The sequence below is a fragment of the Netta rufina genome, assembly GCF_964035555.1.
Source record: "Netta rufina genome assembly, chromosome: 3".
NCBI classification, from domain to species: domain Eukaryota; kingdom Metazoa; phylum Chordata; class Aves; order Anseriformes; family Anatidae; genus Netta; species Netta rufina.
Window position 1 is genome coordinate 40,577,672 of NC_140125.1, and position 26,153 is coordinate 40,603,824.

Below are 26,153 nucleotides of genomic sequence, written 5' to 3' on the forward strand. Positions count from 1 at the left end.
CATATGGTTGTGAAGATGACATTCCAAAAGTGAAAAAGAAAGAAGCTGAGACAGCATCCCATATTGCAGATGTTTGAGCTTTCCCAAGCAAAAAAAAAATGATACGGTGGCTTTCTTCTTGTTCACAAGATGCTAGGAACTGTTATATTGCTTCTAGGACCCTGAAGACAATGGGGAAAAACTGTTGGGGGTCATTTCAGTTTCATCCTGATGCTGCTCAAGCAAGGGTCTGAGCAGTAGAAAAGTGCATGGTTAAGTGTAATGGAAAAGGTTAAGCAGTGGAGAAGGAAGAATAGAACAAGACTGCTCTGTTTTTCCCTTCTGCTTCAGAGTAAGGAGAACGATATTCCACTCTTCTATAGCTAGAAGTGAACAGGGCTTTAGATAAATAAAGAATGGGTTTGTTAGAACCCATTGTGATGGTATCATTTATGGAATATCCAGCAAAATGTAACTGGATACCTTTGCAGTTAACGTTTGTAATAGTGTTAGTGGGTCAGCAAAAAATTTCTCCTGCTCTTTAGGATGAAACTAATTTCTGTTATGGTCTAAAATAAGCATCTGACCTTTGTTTTGTTTGTTCCTTTAGGTTACACATTTGACATAGCCAACACCTATAACCAGAATAGTATTTTGTCATTACTTAATGAAATTCTGTTCAAGAGTTCTCACAAGCTGAACATCAGTGGCTTTCAGTTTAGCTTTTGTTTGTATTTTGCATCATTTGCCTCAGAAAGAGGCATATAACTTTGCATCTCATATCTTGGAGTGGTGTTCTCATTGTGCAAGCAGCTCTGTCCCTAGTGGTCCCAGAATATTCTCAAAGGAAATGATCATCCAAGCCTCAAATGAAAGGGAAAGCTGGAATGGCTGGAAGTTCTGTTCTCTTCTGGTGTGAACTGTCAGTAGGATATGAAGAATATCCAGAACATGTAGAATTACAGAATCACAGAATGGTTTGGGTTGGAAGGGACCTTAAAGACCACCCAGTTCCAACCACCATGTCATGGCAGGAACACCTCTCACCACACCAGGCTGCCCAAAGCCCTATCCAGCCTGGCCTTGAACACCTCCAGGGATGAATGGAGCATCCACAGCTTTTCAATGTCTGATCTATGTCTCCTCTCTTTTAGTTTAAAGCCATTACCCGTTGTCCTGTCACTACGCTCCCTGACAAAGAGTCCCTCCCCAGCTGTGCTGTAGGCCCCTTTAGGTACTGGAAGGCCGCTGTAGAGTCTCCCTGGAAGCCTTCTCTTCTCCAGCCTGAACAATCCCAACTCCCTCAGCCTGTCTGCCTGTGGCCCCCCTCTGGGCTTGTTCTAATACTTACCTGTCCTTTTTGTGCTGGAGCCCCAGAGCTGAACGCAGGGCTCCAGGTGGGGTCTCACAAGAGCAGAGTAGAGGGGGAGAATCCCTTCCCTCACCCTGCTGGCCACGCTGCTTTTGCTGCAGCCCAGGATATGGTTGGCTTTCTGGGCTGCAAGTGCACATTGCTGGCTTGTGTTGAGCTTCTCAATATTATTACAGAATATTGTATACTAAAATATTTAATATGCCTTGGGAAGTGAAAGGGAATGAGTAATGTCATGGAAACAGGTGAAACAAGGAGCATTTAACTATTGGGGATTTTGTTTTTGATTTTTATTTTTATTTTTCTCAGAATTAGATGGGGATGTTGCATCCGTAAAGGCTGTGTATGAGAAATCAAAAGAAAAGAATATACAGCTTCATGACTTATCCCTGAAATCTTTAGCAGTTTTTCTGAAGAAAGCAGGAGAGCCGGTCCCTTTCACTGAACCCCCTGTGAGTATTTCCTAATTAAGAAATAGATCTGCGGAATTGTGTATGTTTGTTAATAAAACAAATTGCATGAATAATTACACAGGGATTAAATCTCTGCAGAAGCTCCTCAAAGGAGGCCATGTAGGAAGTACAGAGTGTTGTAGGAGCTATAGTAATCCTGCGTTGGATTTGACTTGGGGAAATAAAACTCTTGGGACTTACTGTGTTTAAATTACACAACCCTTATCAGGCACTCATCTACAGGTGTATGTTTATCAAATGTCCTTGGGGCATTTAAGTGCTTGAACTTTAAAAGGCTTATAGAAAGTGTGTTTTGTTAACAGTTAATGGGTTTTAGTTTTTGTTAATTACTAGCTTTATATCTAATACAAGTTGCTATTTTGCTATGACGGGATTTTAGAACTGCAGGAATTATTTTTCTAGCTTTACTTCTAGTTGCCTTGCCAAAAGATACATGCAACTGTGCAAATGTATCTTATTTGAGGGTGACAGGTGGCATGACACTACATCTGTCAAGACTGCAAATACTTCTTTCACATCATTCCTTTGACTAATAGTCTACTAGTATCATTTCAGCAAAACATTCTTTAAATAAAGACTTACTGTATTTTCTCTCTAACCAAAATTTTATTGCTATCTGCTAGCCACATATCATAAAATTAGTGTTTTTCTGTAGTTTTCTGAAGACATAATTAAATTTTACTTTCTCCATCCTGATCCATAATAAATATGGTTCTTTTTCTCATTTTACAAAAAATCAGAGGAAAAAAATTGGCTCAAAATGTTTGTTTTAGCCTGTTAACAGCTTCAGAGATTTTTCTACAACTTTAACTTAATTTTAGAAGTAAATTTTTATTTAGGTATGTAAATATAAAACCTAGAGTGTCTGTTTCTTGCATGTAGTTAGTGAAAATAAGTGTTTATTTCAAAGTCACTGAAATGATTCATCTTCTGATTTTCCTGCTCATTTTTCTCTGATGCAGCTTGGTGTTTAAAAGCATCTTAGAATTTTTGACACAATTGCAGATTGCAGTTAAAAAGTATTTTCATTTTTAAAGTGAAATTGATTATATTATTGCATTATGTAATAGAAGCTTCATTATGCATTTTTGGCAAGGTTTTCCTTCTCCTTTTATTCTCTCTCCTTGGTATTTCTCTTAATTATACAGGCTTCAATACAGATCTAGTTTTATGACAGAGAATAATGGATTTTGCTTTTGTCAGGACGTAAGACTTTGTTCAGAATTAGTAACTTTTTCAGTTCTAACAACGTTGAACTTGTTTATTCCACTCTGTTTTATAGGAGACGTTCAAATTCTATATGGAAAAATGGAGGAAAAGAAGATCAGAAACATTATGAACAGACGTTTTATGTTTTAGTTGTTTATGAAATTAAGTATTACATTCAATAAAAAATTAAAAAAGCATGTTGTTCTGTGTAATTTTTAATATAAATACTGTGTTAAAACAGCACTTTCCATAGCTGTAACTGGTGGAAACTCATAGGCTTTTCTTATGTTAAAATTGCTAATGAAATATCACAATGTCACTTTCTAGGCTATTTCTGTTTTGATGTATGATCTGCTTTAACTAGAACTGTACTTCAGCTCCTGTTAATTCACCAAATATATGTATATTGAGAAAGTTGCTAGAGGGGTGTGCAACTGTAACTTCAGCAAACTGCATTATTTTTTGTTGTTGTTTGCCAGGTCAGTGTGCTTTGGCATGAAAGTAGAAGGGTAAGGAACAGGATTCATCTGTACCTATAAAAAAAAAAATAAATTAAAATAAACACTTTTTTTTTTTTTTTAGATTCTCCTAAATGTACGTCTTTTGTGTAATGTATCTTGTTATGGGATTCAATGGTATAAAGACAAAATACACCTTTTAATCTAGCTTGTGCGTTGTAGTTTTACTGTATCTATCATTCATTCTCATAACTTTTAGTAAAATGTTACTTTTAAGTAACATTTCTAATTAGTTAACTAATGTATTTAAAAATACACAGAAAACTCCTGTGAGGAATGAGGCATAACTAACCCTGTGTTGCAGAGAATGTTCAAGTTTATTTAAAAAACAAACAAAAAACTGTACGCATCCTATCTGTGTCCACTAAAATGTCAGCGTGGTTTTACGATGTCTTTCAATACTTTGCTTGTGCATGCTATGGAGACGTGGTGCATTGATGGTGCTGGGTTGACTTGTTGGGTTTTGTTTGGTTGTTTTTTTGCTGCTGGGGGGTGGTGTCTGGTTTTTGAATTCACCACAGAATATAATCCTTTCGAAGATATTACAGTAATCTAGAATGGGGTGGTAAGAGACGAAAAGTCTTGAAAAGCATCTTGTCAGGAATGTGGGTGGGTTATGTGGGAAGCAGACCGTACCTGAGTGGTTCTAGCCATCTGGCACCCTTTGTTCCTATATTGTCAGAAGGCATTAACATTTGAGGTTTTGTTCATAGCCTAGCGGTTTCATGCCCTCTCTGAAAGCAAGCCCAGGCAGTGTTCATCTTACTTCATTTCAAAACCAGAGATGCAGCTTTTTCTAAAGCCGCAGCCACGTTACACGCGTTTCAGTGTAATAGCAGCATAATTGAAGACTGTGTCAGCTAGTTTGCGGCCCTTCCTCTAGTGCCACAGCTCTTGTTTTTAGAGGTCATCTCACGCCCTTCTCTGTTTCACAGCAGTGGCTGTGTTCCTGTAAGTGGGGTCAGACTGAGCGTAACTCGAGGCAGTGAGGCCTGCGCGTGCTCGCTGAGGTAGCGCAGGGCCTCAGGAAGGGGAGGACTTCAAGCATGCGCCGCGTCCACGCAGCAGCCGAGGTCTGTAGACCTGAGGTAACTGTGCTGACGAGGAGCTAGGATCCCATGTGGCATCAGGTCTTCTGCCCACTAGGCTGGGTGCTGTTTGTAGTCAGGTTCTGCAGCCTTCGTTATTCAGTGCTGATGCTGGCAGAAGGCGTCTGCTGCCTGCTGGCAGTGCCCACGCCTGATGTCTGACCCTGCGAGGTGCTAGTTAGTGTCTGCATGTTTTACACCTACCCTGCTTGGCTGAACTCCTACAGATTAATGCCCTGAAATTCTGTAGATGCAATTTGGAAAGTAAATTTGATAGTCTGAAACCGGTAACATGAATTACATCATTCTTGGCTCTGAAATTGCATTTTGAGGGACCTCAGGGGATGCACTGGGCTGAATGAGCCCACTGCTGAAAGGATCAGAAAGGATCAAACAGCGGGGAGGCACTGCCAGAGCACAAGACCAAATGGTACCAGGGTTTTGTGGCAGCAATGACTGGTAATAGGTGGTAGTACATGCTGACCACATGGGATCGTGTTGTGCAATAGCCTTGGCCATGTGTTGTGGGAGGGCAGACATCATTCAAAGGATAGGCAAAGCCTGCTGTTGTGTGGTAATGCTTCTGACTTTTCTGTTCCAGTAAATGTTTCCAGTACAACTAAAGGATGATTGTACAGAGGACTAGAGTCACTCCTGTCTTTAAAATGTGGGACAGTGAGGGATTGGTGCCACCCTGGGACACGGTCACTTCGGTCTGAAACGATGTTTTACTGGGAAGGTTTCTGCAGAATCGGCATTTGTGCCATCTCATCTAGAATACGCTTGAAATATTTCTTGTGAATCGGTGTGCTGTAAGACTCTGCCATTTCAAGCATGAAGAGCCGAGTTTAGAAGGTTTGTTTTTTCTTCACCAAATAGGTAGGCAGCCTCACTATTTCTTTCTTCGTATTCAAGGAAGGAAACCTGTGAGATGACAAAATGCAGAATGGCAGTCCTGCAAACTTGTCAGGGTGACTTATTAGACCAGTTACAAAACTTCCTCTGTCATACTGACCGTAGCACTTATCCCTTTAAAGCAGAAAAGAAGTATTTGCCACTGGGTAACTGGAGTTGGGCAGGTTTTGGAGCAGGTGTGGTGGCTGGGAGGTGGGAGCGCGCTTCTCTGTGGGGCTCCCTGAGGAGCTGGGAGCGTGCTGACGTGAACTGACCCGACACGTTACTGGAGAAGGCAAGCTGTGCGAGCACGTACGTGTTTGCATACCAGCACGTCCTGACTGGGGCTGAGAGGACTGGGAAAAGCTTGCTGCTTGAATTGAGATAGCTTCGCGTTGCTCCTGTGCCACGTTAGGGGGTTGCCTTCCTCCACCTTCCCTTGAGACCGGGCAGGAGGAGGCTGCTTCTTGTTGGTTTGTTTTTTTAAGCTCAGCATGGAAAAAGTTTCTCTGTTAACTACTAGTATAGTCATTTTAAAGCACAATAATTATATGCTGTAGTTCTATGCTTATCTACTGAAACAGTTTGTTCAACTTGCTGTCTCCCAAGACCCTTTTCTACAGAAAGAAACGGAGCTTGGTAGGTTAGTAGCTGTCTCTAGACTCTCGTAATGTGTACCCACTGTTGAAAATTGAGTAGCTGAAGGCATTGCATCTTTGGCAGCAGCAGCTCAAAAGGTTTTTATAGATCGAGTGCCTGAGTCAGCAGGAATCCATCTGCAGTTTATAGTAAGAAGGTAGGATTGTAGCAGTGATGGTAGGTGCACCAAGTGCACATACTGACAGAGAAATAGTCTGGAAACATGTTCACCAGAGCAGCACTGTCTTTATTGCTTTTCTTAAAGGTGTGATACTTCCAGACACTCCAGGAACATAGCTTAGGAGGAAGTGACAGGAGTGATGAAAGCGACCAGGAGGTTTTGCTGTTCAGTGATTGTTGTGAGAGATCTGTCAGCATCTAGAAGGAAAGGCCAGTTTCCAGCACCAGCATATTGTTGCAGTAAAGGTGAAAAAGTGAGCAGGTAAGAGAAAGCTGGTCTGCCATTGATTTTAGCCTTTTTAGTAAAGATTTCTCTGCTTCTCTTAAAATTGTTCTCATAATTTCTGTGTAAAGTCAGTACAAAAAGAGATTATCCTTCCAGACTGGTTACAGCTTCTGGTGTCTTGCCAGTGCTTTTGGGGATCGATAACCAGAGGAAACCTAATCTCCTTTGAAGTTAGTAGCTCCAGCTGGGACCGCAATTTAATCCAAGGACGTCTTTCGAAGTATGAGCGTGCAGATCCTCAGCTACACACCCAAAGTTCTGGGTTTTCCATTAGGTATAGAAGTAAGAGCAAATATGGATGGTTGCAGTTTGAGTTTTCAGTGTTTCCTCTAATTACAAAAATGAGATGATAAAAACTGTCTTACACAGTACCTGCTGTAGATAAGAGTTCCACACTGCACTGCTTTTAGATAAAACTATTAATGCAAGGCTTCTCTTTGATGCTCTTCACCCTCTATACTATAATTGGCTAATGATTCGCAGTTTCTCATGTGATGATAATCCTTGTAACACTGTAGTAAAGCAGTGGTATCTATAGAATTGCAGTTATCTGCAGCGGTAGTTGTTGAAACACTAGAAACACTTCCTACATAAAACAAAACTAAATCAAACCATTGCCCTTGTTATTTGCACGGTTTCTTGGGATTTCCCTCTGATTAGCTTAGCTAACAGCTCGAATAGTTCATGTGGGGAGGTTAGCTTAACTGTAAATCATCCTTAGCTATCATCAATTTTTAGGGCCTTCAGAATGCTCTGTAAATAAAATTACACTCTAAAAATCTGAAATGGGATAGAAAGTGTGTGCTCGTTGGAAAATCCATTACGAGCCATAGATCTGCAAGCTTTGCTTAAACAAGGCTTTTGCTTTCCTTCGTGATTTTGTTGACTTAGCCTGTATTTCAAACACTAATGTTCAGAGAGAGAGCTGGTAATATCACAAGTTGCAGATGATTACCTGTTCAACGTTCCATGGAGAGGAAAAAAAAGCCCTGATCTAGCTGGATATATGTGTGTGTACAGTGTTAAATTCATTAAGAAAAAAAAATCAATTTCATCTTTTCCTTTATGTTTTTAATGACATCCATATTTTTCATCTATAGCACCTATAAAATATTGAGCTCCAAATTGTTTTTATGCCTAGGAATGCAATTTCTGCATCTGAGTGTCTTTTTCACTGTCATCAATAACATAAATTTGTCTAAATTCAGCAAGTAAAAACAAGGTTGAAAACTATGTTTTATACCACTAGCTGCAGGGGGCATAAAATTACGGTAATTTGTGGCTTTACTATTGTCAGTCATGTACACGGGGTTTTTCAGTGGAAATTTATCATGCGCCCGGCACTGAATGTGTACTACAAAGCTGCAATACGATTTTTGATGTAAAAGGACTGAGAAATTCCCTCTGAAGTATACGAAGCTAAATATTCATTCACCTTTCTTTTGTCTACCTTTTGGAAGGGAAAAATCTGAAGCATGCGTGTCCAAAGCATTTGGCAGTGTTGAGCTCCGCTGTAACCAGAAAGCGTGCTGTTGTAGGTAGCAGTAACACTGGGCCAAAAGGCTTTTATTTATTTTATTATTAGTATTTTTTTACAAGATTGGTCATAGGAGATGGGGGCTCACCAGGGAGGTAGGGAAGCGGCTGTAACCTGTGATGCACGCCCAGAGTTACCACAGGGGTGGTGGGACAGTGCCACGGCAGCTCAACAGGGGATGGCAACTCGTGTCTGTATTGCTGGGGACTATGGGGCAAAGAGTTTGTATTCAGTGATGGATTTAAGGGTGTGCTAAACCCACAGAGCAGTCCCACCTGGAAATCTGGGTGTCAGCTCGTTAGGACAGCCCGTGTCCTTGTTTGCAGAGTTTGAGCAGCACGTTTTATTGTTGGCTCTTCGCACTGTTTTCTGGCTTTCTGCCTTCCTTCAGCTAGTTGAAGCAGTGCCACAAAGCGATAAGCTATTTTAAGAGCGAGAGGTAAATGATGCGGGTGTTTGTTGGAAAGCGGTTCTTTCAGGGCACCCCTTAGCATCGTGACTTGCGTGGTGGGAGGGCAGGTGTTTGCCTTGATCCCGTGTCAGGGAGGAGCTGCTGGCTGAGGCTGGAATGGCAGATAGAGGTGCTACGTTTCGATCTCCTGCCTTTCTTGGTGAAACATGACATCTTCCCTGTCATAAAAGTTTCTGTAGTTGTTTGCTAAACTTCCTCCAGCCCCCAGTAAGTGAAAGTGAGCAAAGATAATGTCTCGAGGAATGACGCTGTGAACTGGTGCCTTGTATTAGCATCGCAAGGCACTGGCAGTTCATTGAAAGTGACCTGTTCTCTGCTTCATGCTTCTGCCTACTTGTGAGTTTCATGGATTTCCAGTTGCAGTGCATTTGCTTGAAAACCCAGTGCAGTAGCAGCCGATGACTGTATTGTGGGCTTACTTGCTCACATACAACATACACTTTTTTTGATGCAAGTGGTTTCTTTTTTTCCTCACCATGTGAATTCTGGCCAACATTTAACCTATTCCTTAAATGTGAGAAATGTCAGTGAAGCAGAAGTGGTACTGACACATGCTTAGTAATGTTAGCAAAATATGAGTGACTCTGATTAGATGCTTTAAAAGGAGCAAAAAATCCAAATGTGTTGTTGAAGGTAGACGCTTGTTCTGGAGCCGTGAGGCGAAGATTGAGGGGGCAGTCTGTAAAATTGCAGTTTCTTGGCACTGGAAACATTAAATGTATTGAGTTGGGACCACGAAAGTACAATATTCCCAACAGATTTTTCAATTTGAAATAAAACCATGTTTGATTTAATGAGAAAATGATCAATAATTAGTTTTAAAATTAATTACATAAATTGGCAACAACATTTTCATAAGTGATGGATCTGAACTGCTTTCTGAATATTACTTGGGGAAAAAAAAAAGAGCTGTCCACCTGCATTTTATTTGAGTATATATATAGACAGATATGTGATCTAATCATATGGGTATCTCTACGTGTATATATATGATTACAACACACGCAGCTCCACACATGCTTTTTAAAGCTCATCAGTTCTTAAAAGGGTTAAGCAGTTTTAAAATTGCCTCAACCCACTGCTTAAACATTGTTGCCTTAATTAATAGCTGCTAACATATGAAGGGCTTGTCTTGGCTCTCAGAGGGGGGAAAAAAGCAGCGTGCCACAGAGCTCGATGTACACTGCTTCTTGTCTACTGCCATTAAAATTAATCATCGTAGCTAAAGCCGGGAAGGTTTGTTATTTCTGGTCCAAGTGGACATACCAATACCTGTAATTTCTTACTGATAGGTTCTCCCTGCGTAGCATGTTGTCTGATTTTATTTTTTAAGGCATTTTGTGTTTGTTTTTTTTTTTTTGATGGTTGGTGGTGGTTTAAATAAAAATGGATGGCTATTGATACTTGTTACTGATTTAGCATTTCTGAATGCCTTTTGCAATGAACAAATAAGGGATGAAACTTTCAACAGCTACTTATTAATTTAGCTTAGGCAGACTGAAAGCTAGTCCTTTCCAAATGACGAGTTAGAAGTATTTTGGAGGACTGCCACAACCCAGGAGCCAACATGCAAAGCAGTGCTTCCATAACCTGCTTTGCAGTGCTAAGAAAGATCGTCCAATTTGCCAGCTGGAGAGGCTGCACAAACTTGGAGAGGAGGTGGGGGAAGAACTTCCCACCTCTCCTGCTGTTACTGAAAGTTACTTAAAATATTTTAAGTAATAAACCCATTGTTATTATCTGTCTCTTTACAGAGAAGACAACACCTCTAGTACACAGAGGTGTTGTACCAATGCATGAGTTCTGTTGTCCACATGTGGGTTTATTTTTATGACATCCTTACAACCAACACAGATTTCTTTGTTTTATTCTGAATTTGAGGTGCGTTCCTGCCAGCATTTGATGCTCCCACTCACACTTATGATGTGTGTGTAGACTGAAAGCCAGTGGCCTGCTGTGATCAGGTCATGCACTGGGCAATTCAAGAGCACTTGGGCAAGCAACTTGGGATCTGTCACCAATGCGATGCGGTGTCACTTCGACATTGGGTTTGTGTTGACTCAGTTGCCTTCAGCTGCAGGAGCCACGACACAGAGCTGAGGAGACCTCTTCAAGCCTATCCCCGGAGGATGCAGGAGAGCAGAGCTGGCAGCAGGGGAGGCCGTGGAGCTGTGGCATCGCCGGGCTGGCAGGTAGCGCGCTCTTTGGATGTGAAAACTGACTCACCGTGTTTCTTGGGATGTAGCAAGCTAAATGTCATCGTGTGAGGAACAGATAGTGCTGTGAGTTTAGTGTATGGTTTTGCTTGTGATCTGTAGTCTCTGTGTTGACATTGTTGCAGACTGCTTGAGTTTTGGTTTTCCTGACACAGGAAGCATAGGGAGGGGGACACACAGCTTCTACTGACATAAAGGAATCTAAGGAAAAAGAATGGCTACCCTGAAATTTGGGAAGTAAACTGCTGAAATTATGGCATTCAGCCTTTGTTAGAACTCTCAGGAAGATTTCCATCCCTCACTAACCACTTGTTCTTGCAACAGCTCTGCTGTTGAAGTGTGAAACCTTTTCTGCACGCAACTAGTGTGGAGCAGGACAGGAACACAGGCCAAAGCCTATGGCGTAATCTTCGCCCCCGGAGAGGCGCATAATTCCCCTAAACCTGTAGCGTTTTTCAACTCCTGGGAGTGCGAGTGGGGCAGGTTGTGTGTCACCCGCCCACTCTTCCCATTGCTCTTCCCTGTACACAGCCCCACGGCATGCTATTGTTAGATATGAATGCTAATTGCTGGTATTTCAAGGCTCCTATCTTCTTATTGCTAAAGCCTGTAACAATAATCACAGCCTACATTCCCCATCTCTAGGCATCAAGGAAACAAGATATGATCACAGGCAGTGTGCTGAAGTAATTGTAGTATATAGAATATGAGCTTTTTCTGTGTAAACACAGGCCTGGCCACATCCTATGATAGCTCTTCCTACACTCCATAAGATGGCTGTTCCCAGGCTCACAACTCACGTCCCCATTATGTATATATCTACCCTTGTCATAACACCACCTCTGAAACACTCACACCGTTTGGTCCTGCTGCATAATGTTAAGAGGGTGGAATTTTAAATTGAAAAAGGCTGTTTAAGTAATGTCAGCAGCCTGACTAATTTCACAAAAGGAAGGAAATTCAAAGTTAAGGCTATGGTATATTCTTATCTAGATGCCTGAAGATTTCTGTGCATGACAATATGCCCCTAAAATTCAGAGCTGTCCCTTATGTCTTTAATTTCTCCCATTGTGTCTCTCCTTTTTTTTTTTTATTAAACATCAAAGTGAATTCACAACAGAGAGTCAGCCTAGAATTTAATCCTCTAAATACCTTGAAAATAGAGGTTTAGACTAGAAGTACCAATATATACCCTTAAAACTTCAGTGTAATATAAAAGAGATTCTAATCACAACAGATCATTACAAAGAAGAGTAAACCACTTTAAAAAATTAAGTGTCTTAAATATAATAAAAAGGAATAATTAAGAATCAAACAGGAAGCTGCTACTCTGACAATTTAATGATGCTGAATTGGACTGAAAGAATTGGCTTTGCCATTAAAAGGGAATGAAAATCTGATAATTTCAAAATGGCACTAGGATAAGATCAAGCATATTCTTCCAAATCAAATGCAGCAGAACCAGGAAGAAATGGTTGAATTCACCTCAGAAAAACCTTGAAGTGCTTTGGACTCCTGCTGCTGCCTGAGGCTGAATCTCTTATTTTATCAGACCTGCTTAACATCTTTAGACTGGGGTCTTCCTGGGAATTTATTACCCCGTGGATCCCGTGGAAAGCAATGTGGCAACCCTGCTTGCCAAATGGAAATAATTCAACATTGATGTTCTTTCATTTTAATTTCTTTAAAGAATAAATAAAAAAGGATTTACATAAGTATTCCATATCCATAGTCCATAGCACTAGGAGTTTTCCACTGTGTGCAACATATCTGTTCTACTTCCATTTAATGATGTGCTTTTCTTTTTTGATGCATATAATCACAGAGATATGCAACCAAATGTTTAAAATCAAGCTAATCTTATAAAATATTTTTAACAACTGTACATCTAATTTGCACTTGCACTTACTTTGGCTGTGTGTGGATTACAGCTATCTATTTACTATTATGAATTTTCTGAGCATTTGTATCTTATGGATGAACTTAAGAAGGCACATAAGTACAAGCATTTCAGAGGTTGCACCATTAGATTTTTAATTATTGGGTGGGCAGTTCTGGTATTTTCTACCTGTGAATCTTAGGAACCAAAACTGGCAAATTGCTATGTCTAGTAATATCACAGAGAAAGATGTGATTAATAATCACTTTGCGTGTATTTATACTGTAAAAAATAGATCCAAAAAGGTAAGAAAAATTATCTGTTAAAAAAAGTGCTTTCTCATTGTATAGATTACTTTGTGCATCAACAGCATCTAACTGGAACACAAAGGCAAAGTCTTTAAACACATAAGCAATTAGAAACAACACAGAATAACTAATACTGGTGTTTTTCATCCACGCATGTTTTCCCAAAACTTCAGTGAAAATTTTTATGTTGCTTTCCTCTGTTTTCCTTCTCATGAGTGGTGAATGCAGAGTATGCGCTGCAGGAAGTAGTGTTTTGTGTGTGCTGATCCTACTTCTCTTAGAGCTCTTCTGGTTAAGTATGTGATTGCCATGCATTCAAAGATTGTGACCTAGAATATCAGCTATAACAATGTGGAATTGGTCCTTTTAAATTGGCAACTCATAGCTCAGAATATTTCAAGGTGCAGCTAGTTCATATAGGTGTCACACATAAAACTGTACACCAAACAAATTAAAAAAAAAATAAATGGAAAAACCACCATATTAAAGTCTGAATTTTATCACGGTTTGTCTGAATGGAGGAGCACAACCTGGCTTCCAACTCCTGGTGTTCTGCTGCCATCCTGTGGCGAACCGGACTCGCTTCGTACAGCGGAACTCAGCAGGGATCTTCTCTCTCAGTGCCTTCGCAAGGGTTACCAAAAGTAAACTTTGGGCTTGCCATGTTTTCTTGCAAGGGATGTTGTAGCCTGCTGCCCCATCTGCTTGTCTTACTGTTACCAGTCTTGGTTTGATTTTTGCTTGATGAATCTTAATGATAAGTAGTATAAAAGCAGGAAAACAATAATATTGCCACCAAGGATGAGATAGCTTACATAGAGAGGCTGTGAATCCAGGCCCATAGACTTAATTACCTGTAACCACAGATACAAAAAATTAGGAACTGATTTTTTTTTTCTAGTTAATTACCACGATTTTTATTAGAGAGTGACTTACAAGTTTTCCTGGAATGTGAAGAGTAACGTTTCCAACAGTCATTTCATATTTGGCTTCGGTGAACTGAATTTGCATCATGCCTTGGAAATTCCATCTTAGAAAAGACACTTTAGAAACCCAAAATGGAACTGGAAAAAAAAGTCAGAAAAAATCATATAAATAAGCAAATTCCTGTCTTGCTGCCAAATATAACAGGTTTGTCTAATTTCTTGACAACCAAAGGCTGTATCATAGCTTATTACTGGACAAAATGGCAGATACACCCTATATTATTACACGAAGATTGAAAATTAGGGGAGAACTTATATCTATTAGACTCCCATTATCAACTCGAGTTCTTCTACTGAAGATCTTCATCTACTGAATATAACTTGTTACTGAATAATGTAGGGACCAATTCAGACTTTCACTAGTGCTTTTTTCAACCAAGCTTACTGTTACCTCAGCTTCAGAGGGAGACACTAATGTAAAATGAACTCTACTGTCACTATCCATGAAGATATTGCAAAGGTGGGAATAAAAGAGGGTTTTCTTGTATGGGACTCAGCCTCACTACAAACAATTGCTGATGAAAGCCATTGACATTTTCATTTGGAGGGGTAGTGGGAGGATTCTCTTACCTGTCCAGAGGTTTTCCAGGCTTACCACAAAACCACCACTCAGGTAGAATGATGTGAAAAGGACGTTGCCAAGAAAAGCTGAGAGCTGTAAGGTTGGCAACAGTGCTGCCACCCAAAGTGCCATCCCGCGGGCACAATACACAGCCAGCCACACCGAGAAGAAGTTCAGCAGGAAATGCTCTGGGTCAGGCATGAGGTTTGCCAGCCAATAGATGGGAACCCCATAAATTAGAACAAAAGCGCAGTGCTCAGGGAGTTCCCCTAAAATCTGTTCAGAAAGGAGGGAAAAAAATATATTAAGCAATAATCACAAAACCTTCTGAGATGCCCCTTGATGTACTTATGGACTGTTTAGAAAAACTTTGGGAAATAATCCCTTAGAATACAATCATCTCCTCTTTGGATGTTTTCAGTAACAACAGAGATGGAAATCCTTGCTAATTTTTTTCCCTAGTTATGATAATTTCTGTAAATGTTGAATTGATAGGCGGCTTCTTACAGGTTGAATGTCGTATTTTGTTATGGTTTTGGCAGTTTCTAAGAATTTAAGAGAATTTCATGAAGAAATGGTGAGCTTGAGAGCAGTAATACTGTTACTGACTCATTGTAGGTGTACATTTTGTCCAAATTTGGTTGAACCTAGCATGAGATGAAATTTGAAATAGGCTGTTGGTCACTTCCCCACTTTGTCCCAAAGGTTGTCCAGTTAGTAACTTCCTAACTCATTGCAAAAACATGAATATGTTTTGGATTTTCTCAAATATCTGAACATACATATTTTATTTATATACATGTGTGTGTATATATACAGTATACATAAAAATATATATATACACTATATGGATGTCTGCATATATCAGTTATACGTATATATGTAGATATGTGTGTATATACATATGTATGTAGTATTATGATTATTTTTTCCAAAGAAAGTTGCTACTATCCTCTAATACTAAGGTTGTAACAAATTACATCGATTCCTCTACGAATAATGTGCAATTTTTGTGACACAATGCAAAGAATATTTTTCTCTGGCAACCACTAATAAGCATTTAAAATCTTGTGCAGAAATGGAAACCTAAATTACAGATGCCATGGCAGGCAGAGCTCATCTCACAGTGGCAACATCACAAAGAAGGGATTCTTCTAAACCCTTGTGGAAAAAAAAGAGAATGTAATTTTTCTGAAGTTCTAATTTGTTTCCAGGAAATCTAGCTCTTTATACACTTAATACAATTGTTTCTCTCTGATCAGTACAGGCCTGAACAACTACTGGAAATCTCAGTTAGCATTTTGTCATTTCTATTTTACTTTTGTTGTAGCGTTTAATATAAATATTCTGTTTTATAGATCAAGACATAATCAAACCTTCAAAGATGTTTCAGCTAATGAATCATTCAGGTACATAAAAGTGATGAAACGACCGAAGATGACTTTCAGAGTTCCCCAATTTTGGCCAAACAACCTTATGGATGTCAGCCATGACATATGGCAACAGATACAAAGTAGTGTGAGGTTTAATCAATTAACACCAAGGAAGCAAGAATGGTAGCTTTAGCTGGCAGACACACTAGAAGAAGTCTAACGCAAATGCAATTATTTATACAGCAAGGCTTTGGAATATTCTTTAAGCTATCTGTGTGTATTTCCTGGCATCAAAACCACTTACCTTAGCAAAGAAGTATGGGCTAACAGAATACATTCCACTTTCCAAGTCATGATAAAGCATAGCTCTTTCTGAATGACCTACAGGGTAGAAGCAAACAGGTTCATTTCATCCTAGAGTTGCATTTATAAACATAATTTTTCATTGATTTGAGAGCTCTCTGATTGTGATTGTTTAAACATTTACAATAAAGCTCACACTTACATTTGGCAATGACATCCAAAATCACTGTGAATGGGATTAGTGCACCTATCATGTACAACAGTGCTGTTGTGTCACGAACAGAGAGTCTACTTTCTCCATGACCATAGTACAAAAATCCTATTAATAATGACATGATGAGGGCCTCAACTCCATGGACTAGTAGTGTTGAAAGATCTCTGAAGTCATTGGAGACTTGACGACTGGAAAACAGCGATATTGATCATAAGGTATAGTCCTTATTAATGCCAGATATATTCAGATATATTGCCCCAAGTGCTCTGCTAACAGCAGTTTGTGGAATTGCTGACTTTGAGTAGGTTGGGAGTTTGCCCAGTTCTGAACATGATTGTATTTAATCAAAGCTGCTGAGCATTGGTAGCGGCCTACTTTTTCAGGTCTGAAATGCTGAAAGTGTGAAGCCCATGGCGGCTGGAAGATCTCATTTTGAAGACACAGAAGCAATTATTTCAGCTAAAGCCTCTTTGTTAAGGGCCTGTAGTATACACTAGTACTAGATGTTACTATCAGTGATGTTCTACATGTATTAAACCACTTGGTTTTATTTCTTTTGAGAACACAAGCATGAAACCCAGCTACCACTATCCATCCGTGCTGGCTATAATCAGTGAAGCCTCCTGGCTTCATATCAAGGCAGAGGTGTGAGGATGGCAGCACCTAGGCCTGCCACACGGCTGTCTGGGCTTGCTGAGGGTTCAGTCACTGCGCTTTGGTGTGTGTGTGGAGATCAGGACGGTGGTACCCAAAACTGGGACACACATTTCTGAGCCTCAAGGCTCCTGCTGCCCAAAGATGCAGGCTTGCAGCAGTGTGAACTGGAGGTGATTTTTGTCTGGAAGGAGCCCTGGGACAGAAAGCAAGGGGCTGGACATCTGGCTGCCACCCACCACCCTGCTCAGAGGCCTGGCGTGAGCCAGTATAGGAACACCTCAGTTCCATGGCTCGCTCGGGCCTAGTGCTAGGTGTGCGCTTTCAGCACCTGCTCAATTCACATTTTGTGCTTTTTAACTCTTTAAAATACAAATGAACATGATACATAGTTGTTTATGGAGGTAGGGTTACCTTAATAATACAGTGAACTGCCTTAAGACGCCTGGTAACTGATTGCTGGCATGGTAAGGCATGTGGATAGCCTCTTCTGATTTTACATGGGAGCTGTACAAAAGAGGGAAAAAAAATATTAGCCAAAGTTGTAGCAGTTATTCCAGATCTGCCATATGATATTATTTTCTTCACCTTTTTTGGCTGACTGTGTTCACAACATTGTCGTCTTCATTAACTTTCCATAAGAAATCATCAAAAGTCTTGATTTTTTCTAGGAACAAGCTGGCAAGAATACTTGCTCTTTTTCGGCTCTCCATCTCCTTTTCTGCAGTCTGTTTATCGATGCTGGCCAAATCAACTGCAAGACATTATTTGACATAAGTCCATAAGCTACAGCTGTGATAACTTTATGATGTGTTTAGAATCAGAGATTGTATCGTGAACAGACAGTATGAGCTGTGTGCATGCGTTAAGCTACAACAGTTAAAACTTTCATCAGTTACTTTAGGTAGATACTGAGAGCTTAAGAAGAATATTACCCAAGGAAAACATAGTAGCAGCAACAGTAGTTCACCTAGCTTTTTTTTTTTTTTTTTTTTAACAAATTATTTTTTAAAATCTAAACTAACAGTAGTGTTTTCCAGTGCTGAGCATCAGTATAGAGCACCACTACCTGATACTTCGCAGACGCTTTCTGGGAGAATTATCTCTGTGCATTTTGTAATTCCTTACGTTGAGCTGACTGTCTCCATTGAGCCACATTTCAGCAGGGGTCCATCAGAGAAATGAGTTGTAACCTGCCTGCCTTCTCTCATTCTGAGACTCTCCTGTTTCTCTTACTTGCCACACTGCCAGCATTTGTGCATTTCCTTCAGGTCCTCCTCCTTGCTGTGGCATCTTTAGCTTTCCTGTCCCATTTCCATCTTCCTGCAGCCCATATTCTCTGCCTTTCCTGTGGGTAATGGCTCAGTGCATTGCACTGAATGATCTTTCACCTCCCTTCCTCATCCCCACCTGCCTCCATGTCACAGGGGTTCATCTTCTGAGGACTGCCCCAAATGGTCCATTCCCATACAGGTGTGCTGCAAGGCCCCCCACCCAGGGCTGCACTGAGCTGGGCAGGACTGCTCTGAACCACGTTGGTGACAAAGGTCTGTTTGTTGGGCTTGACATTAATTTCTGTCTATCTCTGCATAGCTGATAGGCATTCTGATATGAACTGACACGTAAGCAGAGCCGAAGAGGTTACTCCAGAGCATTGTAGTTGGTGTCTGTACAAGGCATACTAAGCAACTTGAACGCAAAGACCTGAAGGTAAGAATTGAACCAACCTCTGGGGTAAAAGACTACTGCCATTAGATTAACAAGGCCACATTCCCTTTGCATGTTGGGAGGAAAAAAAAAAAAAAAAGGGATTTAGAACCATGCAGGTTTGTTTTTGTTTTTGTTTTTTTGAGAAGAGGAATCAAATATTACTGTTACTGTTTTTTTTTGTTGTTGTTGTTGTTTTTTTCTCCTCCCTTCCTATGCTCTATTGGGCAACTCTCATCTTTCTCATTTCCTCTTCAAGGTATGTATGATTACACACCCTGGGAAACTGGCTTCCTATGTTTCTTGAATAGAGTTCATAGAAATGACTGCATGAAAGCAACTGATCAGTTCCTGCATGTCTTTTATCGCTGAATATAAAAGTTTCAACCAGCTGAAACATGGGAATAAGTGTGATAAAGGTTTGGAAGAGTTGCTACACCTGGCACTGTTAAGAGGATTATTTAAAACTGATTTTTTCCTCTCTCTTGTATTTGCTACATTTCCTGCATTGACAAATGGGGATCATATTCAAAACTGAACTTAGTACAATATTGTTGACAGTGACAAGGCATTTCTAAAACAGTTATGGTCCATAAAAATCAATGTTAGCTGATAGGCTTAAGAAAGCAAATGACTTCCAATAATATTTCTCTTTTTTTCTTCTTTTTATGGCAGTACTTTGTCAGTACTTGATACTAACCATAGAAATCTGCAGGGTTGCTGTACCTTGGGCAGGGATAGCCTAGTTCTGTGAAATATTGGACCATGTCCTTGGCTGTTCCGGAATAGACAGTGACTCCAGAAGACATCAGGAGAACTAAGTCGAAGAGTTGGAAGATATCTGACCGGGGCTGATGCAGTGAAAGAAGAACTAATCTGTTTCCTCTGGCCAGTCTGGATAATGTTATCACGAGGTTATGTGCAGTAAAACTGTCCAGTCCAGATGTGGGTTCATCAAGTATCAGAATTCCTGCCAAAGACAGTAAGTTTAGCTGTGGAAAACAGCTTGATTTGGAAAATATGGTATTAGCATTTGAAATCTCACTGCTATATTCCTTTTTTAAAAGTACGAAGTATATTTCACACCAGCACCAGGTAATATTCAACAATGGCAACCTCCTTCCACTGCCTCATTGAACATAATGACTATGTAGTAGGTACTTTAAATTTTATCTTGGTCCTATTGGAAACAAGAGTAATGTTTCTGATTTTCACTGGAATGAAGGTTTAGGTTCCTTATTAAATTAATGTTTTACTCTGCAGTTCTTGCACTTTGCCTGTACAAATGTGAACATTATATGTGAATATACAATAGTAATAGTTTTATATTCTGCCTGCTGAAATATTTTAATCTATATTAAATATACTTAATTGATATTTAGACCTTTTTTTTATGTGTAAATCCTCAAAGTATTAATTTACGTAGAGCATGCTTTGGGAGGAGAAGCTACTTAATGCCTGTTCACACCCAGATACCAAGAGATATGCATAAAATTGAATTTTTCTTGTTTTGCAATTGGTTGCTAAAAATTTGAAAGGGTTTTGTTACTTTGCAGTGTTTGTGTTGCCAGAAAACTTAATGGCCTCAATCAGCACAAGGCACTGTCTGTACACAGACATAGTTTCTGTGCTGAGGGGTGTAACGCGTGTTTGAAATGTAAAGAAATCTTTACTTATTTTTCCTAGAACTAATGTTTTTACTTCAGTACCAACACATCTATTTGTGAGCATTGCTTCTTACTAAAAAAGCTTCTACTTTCCCTTTATTTGCAAAATTATAATTCTATATCAGCAAAAAAATTTCAGATACATTTCCCAGTGGAAGTAGAGGAGCTGATAGGAAATCTCGCTCAACAAGAGGCTGAGGCAAGATCAGTGGTGCTGTTGATATAAGTAAGAGCAGATAGGGAATTCATTCCTGCAAAAGCAACTGTAGATTTAGCCTTCTCTTTTGCTTCCAGTGAAAATGATAAAATGACAGAAACTTCTAGTTCACCTGTAACGAGCCAGCCACATCAGAGTTGCACAAGACTGCAATGAGTTCCAGTGCTACCAAGAAAATGACCTTCCCTTGTTAACGTTGTACTTGTGCGTAGGCAGAAGTGAAAGAGGGCTGGCTCCTGAACCACTCCTTTTATATAACCGTGACTATGATAATTACATTATAATCTGTGGTCAGCAAGAGTTGTGATTTAAGCAAATGGATCAGCACACCCTCACTGTGCCTGATGTTGCCATGAGGAGTGAACATCTGGCAGAGGAAAATGCAAGATCCGTTAAGTGTCTTGAGAAGCGTATGTGTGTCTGACTTTTCCCTGAACCCTACTATTTTCTCTAACCACCCCCAGTGGTTTGTGGGGGGCACAAGGAAGGTGTCATGGTTTTGCTCACCTGGGTTCCAGAGCAGCTGCACACCGATGCTCACTCTTCGCCTCTCGCCTCCTGAAACACCACGGAGGTACTCGTTGCCTACCCTCGTGTTTGCACACTGCCGCAAGCGTAGTTCTGCTATAACGTCTTCCACCTGGGGGGATCCAAATGGTAACAGGGATAAAACAGTTTCTTGACACGTTTCTGCACAGATAAAGCCAAAAAATATAGTTGACGTAGTTAAAATTCATCTGGATATTATGGTGCTATTTGATCGAGAGCCAGTTGAAAACAAATCTTGATTTTAGGGATAACATTAAAAAATGCTCAACGACCAGCAATTTAGTTCATCTTTCAGCCTCTCTAATGCTTTCTCTAGATTGTCATTTTTTATGAGCATTGGAACAATTGCTGGTTTCTATCTTGAAAAAGGAAAAAGATTTATAATTCATAATCTACATATATATTAAAAAAAAAAAAGCCAGATTAGCTGTTCTGACTCCAAGCACACAGGATCTCTCGGATAGTTCCTGTCAGACGCATTTTTGACAACTTTATTTTTTTCCAACAGCTTAATTACCCTTTTTTCTCTTTGTGAGTCTGAGAAAAACTTTGGAAGGCGCAGTTTGGCAACGAACAGTAGCGTTTCTCTGACAGTCAGGTGGGGAAGCAGTCGGTCATCCTGCCGCACGTGTGCAATGCATTTCTTGACAAGCTGGGGGGTGCTGGGTTTGTTATTGATCATGATTTGACCAGACTTGATTTTGCCTCCGTGATCCCGGCAGGTTATCACGTCAAGCAAGGATGTCTTTCCACCACCTAAACAATCAAAATTAGAAAACAAATTTCTAGGGCATCCATTTGAAAAGTGATTTAGTCACAGAGAATAGAAGTTTTCATTCCCTAACGTCTTTTCCTCAACACCTTGTGTTGCTTTTCTAAAGCTGCAGAGGTGGAATGATCTTGAAAGAAAATACTGACACCTGACTGCAAGCTCATGTTCAGGAAACCTCTTCCATCCAGAATGTATTACATGGCTTTAACCTTTGACATGTCCCAGGAGAACTGGGTAGCTGGCTTTTGAGAACAGCTCTGAATTTAAGAAGCAAGATCTCTGTCCGCTAGTTACCATTCTATATGTGTGGCAGCTGGGCTGGCACCTAAATGCTTTGCAGAAGTTTGCTTTGTGGAGGGAATTGTGAATTCAGAAACAGCAGCTAAGCAGTTTAAAGACGAAGGCACTGAGCAATTATACAGCTGATAAGACTCTGAAGCATGACTTAAATAACTGTGATTTAAACAAGACAAAAAGTCACTTTAATAATTAAGAAAAAGTTGGCTATTAAGAAAAAGTTGGCGCATGCTCAGAGGTAAGGCAAGTAAATCAATGAAAACAAAACCTGATTTGGAATTAAATAGCAAATGACTTTTTCCCTTATGCCATATCATACTTTATGCAAACACACAGAGCTCTCATTATGATTAGATATCATTCGTTTCCAGTCTTCCTGTTGAAAAATTAACTCCACACTTGTTGCTTAATATATATATTATAAAAAAAAAAAAAAACTTGTCCATCTGTAAACTACATATTGCTATGTTTGAGTGGCATTTGATTGCCATTGACAGTGTGAGACTCATCAGCAGTTTAATCCACTTTACTAAGGCATTTGATGAAATAGATGATAAACAGCTTTTTAAAATAGCTTGACTAGTTTGCTGAAATGGTTTGTGCCCAGTGTATGTTACCTTACAATAATCTAATATCTATAAGTCAATGTTATTTCATCACAATTTTTTTCCTTTTGCTATGGGGCATCTCTAAGGTACAATTTCCAGTACATTAGATACGTGCTAAGAAAAATCCCCCATAGCAGTGGGAAAGAAAAACCTCTTCTGTAGAAATAATGTTAAAACTTCTGTGGCAAATATATTTTGTCCTTCTTTTTCAAAGAGAGCATCTTCACTGAATCACTGAGCTAACTTAATGTAAGAGTTTAGTGGAAGCACAGCATGTTTTTTTGCGGTTTTGTTTGTTTTACTTTCAAAGCATAGGTACTTATTACTTCAATTTAATGCATCACATGTCTACTTCTTATCCCCCTAGCTGAGATAAGTCTCACTAACCACTTAGGGCAAAGGCCAACTCTCTATTAGGCAACCTCATCCTTGAGAAGATTAAACCATTCCTACCAGAAAATGAAAGGAAAAAAAGATGCAAGAAACCAGAGCCCCAGTTTTCAGACACTGTAAGCCAAATAAAAGAGGCATTATCCTTTCTTTTCAAGTTTCTGTTAATTAATCTGAAGGTGATAGTTTATTCTATAAGACCTGTTTGCATGTGAAGGGAATTGCTGCCAGTTGCAACTGATCTTTCTTACAGGGTCTGGCCTTATGTCTGCATTGTTACTGGGTAAGGTCTGCAATTCGCCTGTTTTATGAGAGCCATGAAGCTGCTTCATGTCTAACAGAGATGGGGCTGCAGAACATAGTTGTAACAACGCTGCACCCCAAGAAACACATAGGAAATGTACAAGCCATAATATAAAAGTTTTTCTAAAATAAATTCAAAATATATTTTTCCAATATGTTTCTGTTTCTCAAAATGTACATTTTAAAGAATGTATTTAAGTGACACATTTCCAGTAGTTCTTTGTCAGCTAGATTATGCCATTCAGAAGACTGAGGAATATTGGTTTTGATTGTGTGTTTTATCTAAGAATTAGTCAAATCATGAAACTTGGTTGTTCTTACCAGTGCTCCCTATAATAGCTAGCATCTGGCCACTTCGAACTTTTAAATTCAGATTCTGGATTACTGACACACGAGAATTAGGACCTGAGTTCCAGGTCCATGGCATTTGCATCTGCGTGAGTTTCTCATACCAGGGAATCTGGGATGCCGTGTTAACCTAGCAAAGAAAGAAAGAAAGTCTCTTCAATTCCTACGTTAAACTACTTAACATTAAATACTTTCAAAGTTGTAATAAATCAGAGAATATGTTAAAATAATATTGTTAATATTCAGAAATATAGACAAAAAATCTTTTTTGGACATGTATGGTTTTCATCCTTTGCTTCTTATTTCTGATAATCATTAAAACTATCTGTCCTTTACCTTACTTAGATAGTTTATTGCTATTGTACATTTTTAATTTTTAATACAATTTGAAATGAATCAAAACTGAAAACTGTGAAGCTTACTTCAGATGCCATGTGGCACAAAAGTGAAAAATTTCACTGGCTTCCTGAAATCCTCCTTATGTTTGTCATCCTCTCCTTGTCTCCTGCATGCTCGTTCTTGCCGGCAAAGGCTCCTGCTCCCTCAGTCCTGAGAGGAATAATTTAGCTCAAGACTGAGGGAAAACAGAGCCTAGAAATGGACCTCTTTTCCTGTATCATCGCCTAGTTTTACTAGATATATTATACAACAGCATGGTTTAGCCTCACCTTATTACCTTAGCCAGGAGTGTGATTCTCCTTACAAAACTTTTGTATATTTGATTGTGCAATATTTGCATGAACATCAGCTTTATACTGTTTTTAAGAGGGCTTGCTTAATGAAACAGGAGCTGCTGGATAAGTTCCCTGCCGAAGGGACGTACAGAAGGTAGAACTTTTACCTGGTAGTTGAGTTCTTTGACCTCAAGAACATTTGATTTTCCACTGTATGTGAAATACAGGCTGTTATCTTCTTCAGAGCAAAAGATACTGTCCTGGGCCTTGGTCTGGAGAAATTATTGGGTTAGTTACAATAGTTAATTATAATAACTAAAGAGTTGTTAACATTTGAGTTCAGAAATGGAGAAACAGAACGGGAAATATATTTGTGGTATATAAAACAGTACTTCTGATATGTTACAGTGGTACAAAAGCATGAAGGGTTGAAATGAGTTATCTGTTAATCAGCGTGAAATGCGGTTTGTTCTAGAGGCATGTCAGAGGGCCAAACACACTGTGCTGTGGTGGTCTATTAGCTTTCAGTTTAAATGGGTTTATTTTCAACATGGAGACAAATGCCATGCTGCCATAAAGAGATTAGGCTCTATTTCTATTATTGAGGAAGAAAGTGGATGACTACTGGAATTTTAATGTCTACTGGATCAAAACGGTACATATTGAAATTCATATTTCATAGCAGCTAAAAATTAAGGTGCACTGGAAGTATGTTCATTATTTAATTAATCCATACTGCACCATAGTAACCTGAAGCAGCTAATTCACCATCACACACAGAGAGAAGATAATTTGCTAATGTCTGTGCCTTCAAAGAGTAAATGGTATCTGTGAATAACGTCTGCTCAGTAAGAAAAAGTTAATCAGACAGGGAAATAATTTAACTAACCGATTTAGCGAACCACCATCTTCACTACAATCTCTGCTGAATAAATGTCTTGTAAAATAACAGGCAAAAGGCATGTTATCCTGAGTCAGCCATCAGAGATCAACCTAATTCCTGCATCCTTTGGCATTTCAGGGGATTAAAGCTCTTCCAGTGGCTCATAGTCTGGGTTTTCATTTCACCCAAGTTGTGTAACTCTCAGATTCACCTGAGGGCTGCTAGAAGAGCTTCATTTCCCCCGTTCCCTGTCTGGCAGACGTACTGCTGCTGGAGGTGTCTGGCAGATGGTGATCACTGCCTGTGCACAGTTCCTACCTTCACAGCAAGCAATGCTGACTAATCTCTTCAGTGCAGGCATGCAGCAGAAAGCAGCGTGACCCTAAGTTGTCTGAAAAGCAGCGCTAAGGGGTCCCTCCCGCCGGTCTCACTCACCTCCTGTGCTGCCTGGCTCCAGCCACCACCTTCCAGCGGGATGTGCTCGGGGGGTCCCTCCATGGTGGCAGTGCAGGGCCGTGCACCCTGCGGTGCTCTGGCGATGGGTTTGTTGAGAAGCGGAGTGAGCCTTTCTCCCCTTGCCTTTGAGCTTGGCTCTT

The 26,153-nt window shown here is 39.8% G+C and overlaps 2 protein-coding genes across 2 annotated transcripts in view; one reads left to right on the forward strand and one right to left on the reverse strand.

Annotated features, from left to right (window-relative positions):
• Nucleotides 1-3,611, forward strand: part of LRPPRC (leucine rich pentatricopeptide repeat containing) — a 91,310-nt gene extending 87,699 nt beyond the window's left edge. Inside the window, exons 37-38 of the mRNA XM_084284540.1 lie at nucleotides 1,661-1,803; nucleotides 3,107-3,611. Of these exons, the coding sequence (XP_084140666.1) occupies nucleotides 1,661-1,803; nucleotides 3,107-3,163 (200 nt within the window). The 3' untranslated portion in view covers nucleotides 3,164-3,611. The remainder of the gene's footprint in view (nucleotides 1-1,660; nucleotides 1,804-3,106) is intronic.
• A 10,155-nt stretch (nucleotides 3,612-13,766) lies between these two features.
• Nucleotides 13,767-26,153, reverse strand: part of DYNC2LI1 (dynein cytoplasmic 2 light intermediate chain 1) — a gene marked incomplete at both ends in the record, with an annotated part of 50,260 nt that continues 37,873 nt past the window's right edge. Inside the window, 12 exons of the mRNA XM_084284541.1 lie at nucleotides 13,767-13,904; nucleotides 13,987-14,114; nucleotides 14,607-14,874; nucleotides 16,276-16,352; nucleotides 16,477-16,676; nucleotides 17,557-17,649; nucleotides 17,731-17,896; nucleotides 19,550-19,819; nucleotides 21,241-21,373; nucleotides 21,800-22,038; nucleotides 23,974-24,130; nucleotides 24,842-24,946. Of these exons, the coding sequence (XP_084140667.1) occupies nucleotides 13,767-13,904; nucleotides 13,987-14,114; nucleotides 14,607-14,874; nucleotides 16,276-16,352; nucleotides 16,477-16,676; nucleotides 17,557-17,649; nucleotides 17,731-17,896; nucleotides 19,550-19,819; nucleotides 21,241-21,373; nucleotides 21,800-22,038; nucleotides 23,974-24,130; nucleotides 24,842-24,946 (1,974 nt within the window). The remainder of the gene's footprint in view (nucleotides 13,905-13,986; nucleotides 14,115-14,606; nucleotides 14,875-16,275; nucleotides 16,353-16,476; nucleotides 16,677-17,556; nucleotides 17,650-17,730; nucleotides 17,897-19,549; nucleotides 19,820-21,240; nucleotides 21,374-21,799; nucleotides 22,039-23,973; nucleotides 24,131-24,841; nucleotides 24,947-26,153) is intronic.